At 42.2% G+C, this 12890-nt stretch overlaps 1 protein-coding gene across 1 annotated transcript in view; it reads right to left on the bottom strand.

The window, feature by feature from the left end:
- POR (cytochrome p450 oxidoreductase) overlaps positions 1-10775 on the bottom strand; it is a 37455-nt gene extending 26680 nt beyond the window's left edge. The window contains exons 1-2 of the mRNA XM_083372721.1: positions 10581-10775; positions 4954-5002 (exon numbers count right to left, since the gene is read on the bottom strand). Coding sequence (XP_083228847.1) covers positions 4954-5002; positions 10581-10771 — 240 coding nt within the window. The 5' untranslated portion in view covers positions 10772-10775. The remainder of the gene's footprint in view (positions 1-4953; positions 5003-10580) is intronic.
- Positions 10776-12890: the final 2115 nt, after the last annotated feature.

The raw sequence follows: 12890 nt of genomic DNA, 5'->3' as shown, positions 1-12890 counted from the left end.
CTGTTCCCTGACTCCACTGGATGACATCGCCAGGGCTCGTTGCCTTGGAAGAGTAAGGAAGATTCTCAGGGATGACTCACACCCTGGACGGTATCTCTTTACTCTCCTACCATCCGGTAGGAGATATAGGAATATAGCCAGCCGTACCAACAGGCTGAAAAATAGCTTTTATCCGTGGGCTGTTAGGCTTTTAAATGGGACATAATCTTATGCAGAATTGACTTGGGAGGCCGGTGTGTGGTGTAGTTGGTTCACATGGTGTGGTAGGATGGAGGGTTTGTTGTCACTGTGTGTTGGGGGGAGAGAGCACAGGGGGAGGCTCAGCTAATCTCAATGTACACATGTTGTACTTTGACAATAAAGGTTTATTATTATTATTATTATTATTATTATTATTATTATTATTATTATTATTATTATTATTATTATTATTATAAAAGAGCCGAGGTTGCCTATGCCTGTACTAGACAGTGGCTGGTTTGATAGCTACAGAGCAGGTCTCTGTATCTACTTCACTCCTGGATTAGAAAAGGTGTGGCACAGAATCACCTTGAGGCTTTTTGGGACAGCGTTCCTTGGCCAAGGGTGTGGGAGAGTGAATATTCAGCAAATTTCTTCTCCCGGGAATACTTCTTGTCCATAAAGCTTCTCCCAGCCGGCTTATGCTGTAAGCCACCCTGAGCTTATTTTGGTTTGCTTATACAGGTAGTCCTTGACTTACAATGCTTCAGTTCAGTGACCGTTCAAAGTTACAACGGCACTGAGAAAAGCGACTTATGACCGTTTTTATTTATTTATTTATTTATTTATTTATTTATTTATTTATTTATTTATTTATTTATTAATTATTGGGACTTATGTGCCGCCCTATCTCCCGAAGGACTCAGGGCGGCTAACAACAATAACATACAATAAATACAGAAGTTAAGATAAAATTAAAATTAAAGGCCTCTGTACAATAAATTAAAATTAAAATAAATTAAAAATTAAAGCTAAAAAATTAAAAACATAATTAAAATCCCTGTCAGTCCAGGTCAGCCAGGTGGAAAAGGAGTGTTTTGAGGCCGCGGCGAAAGGTTATCCCCAACTGACTCATATTTATGACAATTGCAGGGTCCTGGGGTCATGTGATCTCCTTTGGTGACCTTCTGACAAGCAAAGTCAATGGGGGAGCCAGATTCGTTTAACAGCGGTGTTACTAATTTAACAAACTGCAGTGAGTCACTTAACAATCGTGGCAGGAAAGGTCATAAAATGGGGCAAAACTCCCTTAAGAAATATCTCACTTAGCACGGGAACATGGGAACATTTTCAAATCAGTGAAACCAAAGTGCTGCTAATTGGGAGAGGCTAAGACAATCCTATGAAGCTAATGACTTGCCTTCTGCCCTGACTGTTATTTTGCTTCTAAGCCCAGTATAAAATGTGAGTTTTCTAGTGGCTTAGAATCCAATCAACCCAATTCTTTATCCAAGATCCTTCTACAAGGCAGGCAAGAAAAAAAAGGATTTTCATTAGCAGCACCCCATTTTTAAAAATATCTTTCCTACCACAACTTGCATAATACCTACTTTTTGATCTTGGTTACCAGAAAGTTTTTAAAAATTAAGTAAATTCTTGGATATTGTTTTGCTACTAGTTTTACTGTGATTTTATGCATTTATTTTGTATGGTTTGTATTGTTCTTGGTATTTGTTATTCAAGAGCCCTGGTGGGGCAGGGGTTAGAATGCAGCATAGCAGGCTAATTCTGCTGAATGCCAACTGCTTGCAGTTTGGCAGTTCAATTCTCACCGGCTCAAGGTTGACTCAGACTTCCATTCTTTCGAGGTCAATAAACTGAGGAGCCAGATTGTTGGGGGCAAGATGCTGACTCTGTAAATTGCTCAGAGAGGGTTAGGAAATATAAGTAGTGGTGGGATTCAGCCAGTTCACACCACTTTGGCAGAACCAATAGCTAATTTTTTGTTGCCCAAGCCCAGAATGGAAGTGGCATCCAAACAGAGAACCGGTTGTTCACATATTTGAATCCCACCACTGAATGTAAAGGTAAAGGTAAAGGTTCCCCCCCCCCTACATGCATGCTAGTCGTTTCCAACTCTAGGGGCCGGTGCTCATCTCCATTTCAAAGCCGAAGAGCCCAGTGGGTTAGGACACTGAGCTTGTCAATCAGAAGGTCGGCAGTTTGGCGGGTCGAATTCCAAGTGCCGCGTAACAGAGTGAGCGCCTGTTAACTCGTCCCAGCTTCTGCCAACCTAGCAGTTCGAAAGCACATAAAAATGTAAGTAGAAAAATAGGGACCACTACGGTGGGAAGGTAACAGCGTTCCGTGCACCTTTGGCATCTAGTCATGCCAGCCACATGACCATGGAGACGTCCTCGGACAAGCGCTGGCTCTTGGGCTTTGAAACGGAGATGAGCACCGGCCCCTAGAGTTGGAAACAACTAGCATGCATGTGCGGGGGAACCTTTACCTTTACCTTTACTGAATGTAAGTCTAAGTGCTATCATTATTTGTATTTTCTCTTGTAGGATTTTTTTTAAATTACAAAATAATCTAAAAGAGAAAAGAAACAGAAAGATAGACATTATGATGATGATGATGATGATGACTTTTTTATTTTTTTATTTTATTTCCATTTATATCCCGCCCTTCTCTGAAGACTCAGGGCAGCTTACAAGCTTAGCAGTAGCCTTCATTCTATGTATATGCCTGCTTATTAGGGCTTTCGCCCTTCCCCCAAGCGGCATTATTACAAAGTCAGCTTATTGCCCCCAACAATCTGGGTCCTCATTTTACCTACCTCGGAAGGATGGAAGGCTGAGTCAACCTTGACTTGTTGCAGCCAGCATGTTTAGACTGGGTTTAGCATTTATTATTACTATTATGGTCCATCTCAAAGTCAATCTGATGTTTAGACTAGATCTGGCATTTTTAGCCCCCTATTGAGCCTTTCTCAAGGTCCTGGGATAAGCAGATGTTCTTCTTCTTCTTATTGTTATTATTATTGTTTGATCAGGTTAAAGGTATCATTTCAAGATATAAACTGTTCCAAGCAAAGCTGCCTTTTGCAATTACCCAATGGTGATTCTGTGAATGACGATGGACTTCAAACAGCGTTCTAGATCAGAATTCTCCAACCATTCCAGGTTGGCAGCCCAGGGGGGGGGAAGAGGGGATGGTTTTGTGACAAGGATAGGAGTATGTGCGTGCGCATAAGCATCCATTGCTTGCGCAAGTGGGGCCGACAGCGCCCGTGATGCTTGTGGAAGTGAGGCTCTGAAGGACCACGACACTCACGCAAGTGGGGCCATGAGACCCGCAATGCTTGCATGAGTAGGCCTGTGCGCTCGCACCAGCCAGCCCAGTTGCAAATAGGCCATGGGCCAGTAGTGGGCTGTGGCCCAGTGGTTGGGGACCCCTGTTCTGGATCAGGGGTGTCAAACTGCCAGCCCGCAGGCCGGATGTGTCACCCGGAAGCCGTGCCCACCCCATTGCCGGCAATGGCAAAACCGTCCCGATACGTCGCAGGTTTGACATATCTGTTCTAGATGTTTTGGGACTGGACTAAAACCACCTATTACTACTGGTACTATCTTTGCTTTCTTTTGCCAAAGACGTTCCACTTTTATTTGCCGGACCAAAGTTACAACAGCACTGAAAAATGTGACTTATGACCGTTTTTCACAGTCACGACCTTTGCAGCATCCCCATGATCACATGATCAAAATTCAGATGTTTGGCAACTGGTTCATATTTATGACCACTGCTACGTCCCAAGGTCATGTGAAACCTTTTGCAACCTTCTGACAAGTAAGTCAATAGGGAAACCAGGTTCACTTAACAACTGGGTTATTAACTTATCAACTGTAATGATTCATTTAACAACCATGGCAAGAAAGATTGTAAAATGGGGCAAACTCACTTAAGAAATGTCTCACTTAACAGAAATTTTGGGCTCAGTTGTGGTCATAAGTCAAGGACTACCTGTATTTTGTGATTTTCCTCCAGTTCTTTCCCTTCTATTCTGCTGTCTTTAGCTACCGCCACGTCCACTATTCAACTTATTTGTCTTTCTTATCAACAACTGTTTAGTCTGAGGTGTTGTTATATGACAAGTGCCGGTCTGTTTGAATTCTAACTCCCAGAGCACTTTAGCTTCTTTTTAATAAATTAGTAGTAGTAGTAGTACAGATAGTCCTCGACTTATGATGGCAAATGAGCTCAATTTTCTGTTGCTAAGCAACACTGTTAAGTGAATTTTGCACCTTTCTTGCCACAGTTGTTAAGTGAATCAGTGCAGTTGTTAAGTGAATCTGGCTTCCCCACTGACTTTGCTTCTCAGAAAGTCACAAAAGGGGATCAGATGACCCTGGGACACTGCGACCGTCAGAATTATGAGTCAGTTGACAAGCCTCTGAATTTTGATCATGTGACTGTGGGGATGCTGCAATGGTTGTTAAGTACAAAAATGGTTATAAGTCACTTTTTTCAGAGTCGTTGGAACTTTGAACAGTCACCAAATAAACTGTTGTAAGTCGAGGACTAGCTGTAGTATTACCACTGGATTTGTATGCCACCCAAGAAAGTAGATTTTGTAGATTCCGAGCAATCCAAAAATTTAATGTACAAATAATTAATTTCTTAGCAATATTTTATGCTAAATATATATTTTACACAAACGTGACTTCTCCCAGCATGACATGAAGATATTCTCCAGGGGAGGCTTTCTCTAATATTCATTATGCCCAGCCTCATGATTAAGAATAGTAGACACTGTACTCCAACCACATCTGGGAATCCAATACTGAAAAATATTTTCCCCCCAAAAATCTACATTCTACTGCCAGCTGGCCCTTCAAATACAGAAGAGAGGCAGAAATGGCTGGAAAAACCCGGATAACAAGCCTGTTTCAGTAAGTACTAACGTGAAAATAATGAAATGAAGCTTACCGTTTTTTTCATTTTTTCAATAAAACTGTTTTCATTTGCTGACTGCCCACTATAAAAGAGAGAACGAAAAAAGGGTTGGTTTTGAAACGTTCACAGTTCCAGCTATGTACCAAACTATCACATTGGCTCAGCAGGTTTTCCAATCTGCTACTTATCAACTTCTGTCAAAATTAAAGCTCCTATCATTTCAGTGGCATAAATAATATTATTTGGGGGCTATGATGATAAGCCATCATAGTTAGCAGGCACTAAGTTTGGCAAGGCTGAGCTGGCAGCTGCATAACGATCAGTGGTGTTATTTTACCACCAGACCAAGGTCAATAGTCTCTATCAGCTGCATCATAACCAATATTTTCTGAAGTCAGAAGACTTGAGTGGGATTTTCTCAACCTTAGCAACCTTAAGATATCTGGACTTGAACTCCCAGAATTCTCAACCGTAAGGCTGAGGAACATCGGCCTGGAGCATAGGTTCCTTTTCACAATCCACATGCAAGATTCTCTCTGTTTCACGCACCCCAATTATCAGCAGAACATAAACTATACCCCAAAGTTCATCCTTTTTCTAGCACTGCTTGCTATGGAGAATGGCTAAGTGACAGGGATAGGAAGAGGGATCTCACTTCTTCAGACATTCATTCCCATTTGCAGCTTGGGAAAAACCATTACTGAGCTGTCAAGGATTAACAAACAAGACCTTCAAGAGTAGCCTGAAACACCTTAAAGAACATTCTGTTTTTCAAAGTCCATCTTTTCCAACTAGCGTGTTTTATTAAAAGGCATAAACTTCTAAGAGTTTAATAAAATGTTCAGCAGGTTAGTAGTTAGTTACTACAAGACTGGGTTTTTGCCACTATAGACTAATAAGGCTCTCCTATACACACACACACACACACACACACACCAGTATCTAGCCAGCAGAAGATTGTGAACGCTTTTCCAAGCGGTAACCCCAAGTTAAGCACAACGCAGCTATTCACTTTGGAAGTAACCAGATAACGAATAGAGAAGAGTTGTCTAGTCAATTACACTTATGTGTTAACTCTACTACCAAACAAGTATTCCTCTTAGTCTGAATTACTTGGGAAATACAGCAAGAGGGTACGATGTGTCTATCTCTTGCTTATGGGGCTCACAGATGTCATGGGATGACAAAAATGGGTTTTCAGTTTGATGTAGCACAGCTCTTCTGTTCTTAACGTGCTCTATTTCTGAGCTATCATCTCTTCCTTTGGTATCCTGCACAAGGCAAGTATCTTAAAAAAGTTGCTTTCAGTTAAAAAATAACTTTCCTTGGCAAATAAAAAATTCTGCCTTATTTCATTTTCTCCAGTAGCAAGAGCTCAGTTTTACCTAAGCTAGTGCGGAGGGTGGAGGAGAGTAAGAGAAACTTCCCAGCGTCAGGCCCAAATAGTGGCCTCTCGTGGCAACGTCCATGCTCATGTCAGAGCACTTTTCCTGAATCAAAGCTGCTGCCAAACCAGTTTTTGCACTGGAAAGACCCTGCCCTTACTCAAGCAGATCCCAATTCCTAAGGCTTCCAAACTTCCTAGGTTAACTTACCTCTCAGAAAAAGTCTCCTCTCCTGCCGAATAGGCGCAACCCATAGTGAATTGGAAACAGCAGAGAGAGACAGTATTTCACAACCCTGCAATTTCATACTGGCTACAGACAGCTAAACCTCCCTCTGAAGCAAAGCCTCTCCAGCCTTCCTCTCAGTACCCCTCTTGGATCTTCAAGTGAGTGGCCGGCCTCCTTTTGTTATAGCCCGGCAAACTTTGCATACCAACCCCTCCAGTCAGACACGGCACCAGCAGCCTGATCCTCTGGGATTCATGCCGGCTGCTTTCAGAATTACCCAGAGGGCCCGGCACAAACCCAAGAATGTCAACATCTGGCAGCAGCAAAAAGGAATGAGAAGGAAAAAGGACTTTTTAAGGATGAAAATTCCCAAGGACCCTAACCCTCCCTACTTTTACCCTTCAAGAGTGAGCAGGGGGAGCTTCTCAGCGAGAGACCTCCATTGCCTTAGCAACTGTTTTACATCAGAGGTCTTTCAAAAATAAATAGAAGACCTTTTTCCTTTTGTCCTTTTTGAGAAGTGCCCTTCGCTGCAGAACCTCTTCGGAAGGCTAGACGGAAGTTCCAAAAACAAGATACATAAGAGAGACTCTGTCAAAATTGTTTCCATTAGGAGTGGGCAAGAAGAAAGGTCAGCATAATCCAGTCTAAATGCTTATCTGTTGAATTCAAGGTCTCCTTAAGCAGCCTTCCCACTGCCTCTTGTTTCCCACAGGCCCCTCATTCTGGAAAGAAACACAACTCATTGAAAGGAGGAATGAGAGTTCTGTACCACCCATTAGCATTGTCTTCTTCTTTTTTTTGCTTACAGGAAGCTTGATGCCCTCCAGATGTGTTGGAAGAAAGCTCCCATTGTTTCCCAGACTTGTGCCCTCCAGATTTGTTGGATGGCAATACAGGAGATTTATAGGATCAACTCATTTGGGGGCACTTAGGAACTCAGGTCTTCAGGACCCAAAGCTCTTCTTCTCAGTCACTGGGCCAAGAAAATAGTGCAAGGATTCAGGGACATTTAATCTCAAAGCACTTTCCCAGGTTCTCGAAGCCAACTCATTCCCTACAGCACCACCAACAATGTCCCAGCATTCGCAGACTCACAAAAGTGGAAAGACCCATTCAAGGCTGTGAATTTAACACTACAATCTCAGAGATGACTGGGAATAATAGTATCTTTAGCCCAATGCCTAGATCAGAACACTGGACATGCCATTTAGACCACTGAGCCCCATCTATCAGCTTAATAACAGATTCCATTAGTAAAGCATCCTGACCATGAGGAAATTATTTCTAATATTCAGCAAAAAAATGGCTTCCTAAAAACTACTGGTCTGTACCTTTTGCTTAAAAGGGACGTGGTGGCTCAGTGGGTTAAGACGCTGAGCTTGTCGATCTGAAGGTCGGCAGTTTGGCGGGTCGAATCCCGAGTGCCACGTAACAGAGTGAGCGCCTGTTACTCGTCCCAGCTTCTGCCAACCTAGCAGTTCGAAAGCACGTAAAAATGCAAGTAGAAAAATAGGGACCACTACGGTGGGAAGGTAACAGCGTTCCGTGCGCCTTTGGCGTCTAGTCATGCTGGCCACATGACCACGGAGACGTCCTCGGACAAGCGCTGGCTCTTCGGCTTTGAAACGGAGATGAGCACCGGCCCCTAGAGTTGGAAACGACTAGCACACATGTGCGGGGGAACCTTTACCTTTACCTTTTATCTTTTGCTTGTGGACAATAACAGTTTATCTAGCCTTCCTCCTTGAGACACAGCTCCAAATATTTGAAGAATGTGATTCTATGTGTGACGCAATGCTTCAGTGTCATGCAGGTGCTTAAAAACCAAAGGCTAACTTGGGATTTATTAACAGGAAAACAGAACAGCGATCATAAAAAGTAATAGTTCCAGTCCCATCCTCCCTTGGTCAGACCCCACTGAAATCCTCTACCCAACTCTGGGCAGCTTTCAATTTGACATAGTTTGACAATGTCAATTTGAAGCAAGTTCAGAGAACAGATTTTACAATGGTGGAGAATCTGGAAACTAAGCTCTATTAGGAGCAGTTAAAGCAGGGGTTCCCAACCCGGGGGTGTAAGAGGATATTCCAGGGGGTGGGAAAACTTGGGTTTTCAAAATTATAGTGTATATGCATAATTTGTTGCTGTTATTTCGAACTTTTGTAAGGGGTGCGAGAATATATCAGAAGCATTCTAGGGGTGTGGGGTATAGAAAAGTTTGGGAGCTGCTGAATTAAAGGATCTGAGGGTGTTAGGGTCTACAGAAGAAACAAGTGAAGACAGAATCTAGTCTTCAAGTATCTGAAGGGTTGTCATAGAAGAGGGACAAAATTTATTCCCTATTGCCCCAGGCAACAAGTTACAAATACAAGGAAGTCAATTTAGACTAGACATCAAGAGAAATGTCCAGATTGCATGAGTTGTCAACCTGTGGAGCAGTGTTCTTTGATCGAGGTCTTTTTTTTTAATCCCATTTATATCCCGCCCTTCTCCGAAGACTCAAGTCGGCTTACAATCTAAGCACAAATCAATGTGCTTAGCAATAGCCTTCATTCTATGTATATGCCTGCTTATTAGGGCTTTCACACACACACACCCCAAGCGGCATTATTACAAAGTCAGCTTATTGCCCCCAACAATCTGGGTCCTCATTTTACCTACCTCGGAAGGATGGAAGGCCGAGTCAACCTTGAGCCTGGTGGGACTCGAACCTGCACTAATTGCAGGCAGCTGGTGTTACTTAAGGAGGCATTAGCCCACTGCTCCACCAAGGCTCCTGATACGGAGGCCAGTCAATCAACTCTGAGAAGGGCTTCAGCAGATTTGCATGAAAGAGGAGGTTGACCTAAAGGTCTTTAAGGTCCCTTTCAACTCTATTGTTATATAATATCTTCCCTCAGTCATACTTTTTTAAGGCTAAACATTCACAGTCCCCTTCGTTTTTTCCTCCTAGGAATTGTACCCAGTTGACACACAATCCTTGAGGCCTTAACTGTCCTAGTTGGAATCATCAGAATGTGGTGTCTCAAACTGGAAACCATATTTAGGAATGATTCCAAACAATGCACAATATTTTGGAAGTATGGCTACTAATCATGCTGGCTGTTTTAACCCAATTCAGGTGGAAGACGATCTTTATTAAAATTATAGTAAAAGATAGGAAATAGAAAGAAATGTTCTTTTTTAAAAAAAGTTATAACAAGCTCTCCTATAACTGATCAAGAAAAACATTACTATTTTAACACCAAAGCTTCTGCTGCCAAGATTCTGGTCCTCTCTGTACCTTTAAACAAGCTCGCTCTCTCCATCCCCCCACACACACACATACAATTAACATAGTTAAGTTTATGTTATTAAAAATATGCTTTTTTAATTAGTTTTTTCAATACAGTAACACACAAAGTAGGGAAATCTGATTCAACCAAATAGGGTACATGCTTATTAGATGAAATTAACTTTTTTCCTCAAAAGGTTCCAGTCTCTTGTTGCCAAGCAAATCACAAGACATTCCAGCTGATTGGCGCTTTCTCTGGGCTCAGCAGAAGTGCCAGGATCAGCACTGAGCTCCAGCTGGAGCCTGGTGCTGATCCTGGCACTTCTGCTGAGCCCTGACAGCCCTGCAGCTCCAGCCATCTCTCGCTCAAGCTTGTGCGGTGCTGCCACCGGTTCAGCTCATTCTCCTCCCCCACTTCCACTTTTCTAGGATGGTCACATACCACCTACTAGATGCCAATGTACCACAGGTGGTACCCGTACCATTGGTTGAAAAGCCCTATTCTAGCCAATCTGATCATTTTTCTAGGACAGGGATGGGCAATACGTAACTGCAGCATACAAACACCATAAAATAATACACTAAGATATTGCCAAAAAATACTCCAAGGAGACCATATTTCCAGTGCAGGCTAAATCCTTAATGAATTCAAGCTGCTCGAATCCAGCACTCAATTCTTAGAAGCTAAACTGATGTGAGAGAATCATACTGCATCCACCACCCCAGAAAGCCAGGTCTCTTTAAGTGCTCCTGACTGTCCAACCACTTACGTTTCTCCTCCTGCTGGTGTCTGGATTTTTGAAAACTCTGGGATCTCCTCTTTCTTCTTACGGAAGAAAAACCAGTAGGTCAGGAGACCAATGACAATGGAGAAGAGGAAGACGTCCATCATGTTGAAAGCAACTGAAGCCTCTGGACTCTTTACAGAGGAGGGTTCTTCTTTAGATGTTGCTGTCCCCATGGAGATGAACTGAATGGGAATAAAAAAGAACGTGTCACATACACTGCTACAGCTTTGAATATCAGCAATCTGGAATCTTCTGGAGCCAAAAACCAGGGCAAAAGAAGGAGGGCTTCAATCTAGGAGTAGCAGGAGACCATCCCAGATTAAGTAGAATAAACCAGATTAGCACTCAACAGAGACAATTTTTTTGAAGAAAGCAACCTTAGCCAGATACCACAAAACCTACAAAAAATATGTTTCATTTTGCACCCAGAAGACCTGGCTTGAAATTTGATAGGAACCATCAGCCTGATCACTCCCATAAGTTTCATAATGTTCATGTAAAAGGAGCTTGCCAGCAAAATGATCTCTACCCGAGAAGGAAGATCAATACTGCATACTTGTATCCCTCTCTCTTTCTAGCACTACCGAAAGAAAAGTCCTATTAAATTATTTTTCACCTGCCTTCCTTATAGACCAGTCCAGGCATGCAACTAATTAAATACAGAGATATAGCATACTTTTACACCTTGCCACCTCCTTAAAACAAAAGCTTATGTTCTTCTTAGTTCTTTTTGGAAGGACTAAGCATGCCAATGGTGTTGCAAAAGATGGAAAACCAATATATATGCATCAGTTCAGGCCAACGTTCAAATCCACCTGCAATTATGGATGATCAGGGGAGATTTGGGACCTGTTGCTTTCTCTGAGCAAAACCTGCCTCGCAGGGTTTTTACTGCTAAGAAAATCTGGAAGGACAAGTAACATGTACACCACTTGAGTCTCTGAAGTAAAGGTGAGACCTAAATCCAATGAATAATAAAGGTAAAGGTTCCCCCGCACATGTGTGCTAGTCGTTTCCAACTCTAGGGGCCGGTGCTCATCTCCATTTCAAAGCTGAAGAGCCAGCGCTTGTCCGAGGACGGCTCCGTGGTCATGTGGCCGGCATGACTAGACGCCAAAGGCGCACAGAACGCTGTTACCTTCCCACCGTAGTGGTCCCTATTTTTCTACTTGCATTTTTTACGTGCTTTCGAACTGCTAGGTTGGCAGAAGCTGGGACGAGTAACAGGCGTTCACTCTGTTACGCGGCACTCAGGATTTGACCCGCCAAACTGCCGACATTCAGATTGACAAGCTCAGCGTCCTAACCCATTGAGCCACCGCGTCCCTATCAATGAATAATAAGTTCCAACAAATAAAAAGCTACTATTTCATGTTAAATACAGACATTTTCAACCTCTTACTGAATGTTTGAAGTATCCTTAAGGTGAGATCCTGGCAAGCACACACCTATAAACCTATTTTTTTGGAAAGCATTGCTCTTCCAGATCTTATTTGTCAGTTGAGGCTGCTGTCATGTCCAGGCCCATCCCTTCTTAGCTTTCAAGATCAAAGGAAATTGGCCAGGTTTTGCCATCTTCTTATATAACATAATATAAATGTAAGAGTTTTATATCATGCAATGTAAGAAGATACCAAAACTTTTTTTAAAAAAAAAATGTGGCTTCTGAATACCAGAACAATGTTGTTTCTTTCTGCAGTTTGAATGAGTGAAATGAATGTTTGGAAAACGTAAGAGTTGTGATCAGATACACAGAAAACCAAGGTATTTGTCTTTAAGACATGTGACTCCTAACTAGTTATTGGCCAATACCAATTGCAGCAAAGCAAAATGTGATTGGTTTATAGCTTTGCATGTTGTGTGAACTCAGTCACAGTGATTAATAAACCATGATTAATGCCTTTGCATGCTACCTGGATCTAGCCAGATGTAGCTAAGAAACCTGGTTCTCTGTCTATCTGGCCACATTTTTAACTTTTCCAAATATTCATTTCATCTTATTCAAACTGCAAAAAAGAAACAACACTCTTTTTGTATTGAGAAGCCACATTTTAAAAAAGAAAGAATAAATGGCCATTAATGGTGTCAAAGGCTCTGACAATAACAGGGTGACTTAACCAGCTGGTTTTTTTTGAGAGGTGGATGTGTTGACGCTTGAACAGGCTTCATACCTGTACTCATAAGTCACTTTGGTTTCCCTAAGAGCTGAAATTCAGCTCATCAAATACATGATGAAAGTGATAGCATGCCAGGGAACAAACATTTTAAGTTGAAAGTTATGAAAACCTACTC

Source organism: Vipera ursinii, assembly GCF_947247035.1.
Source record: "Vipera ursinii genome assembly, chromosome: 1".
Classification (NCBI taxonomy): domain Eukaryota; kingdom Metazoa; phylum Chordata; class Lepidosauria; order Squamata; family Viperidae; genus Vipera; species Vipera ursinii.
Note: the sequence above shows the minus strand (reverse complement) of the source record. Positions and strands in the feature narration are given on the sequence as shown.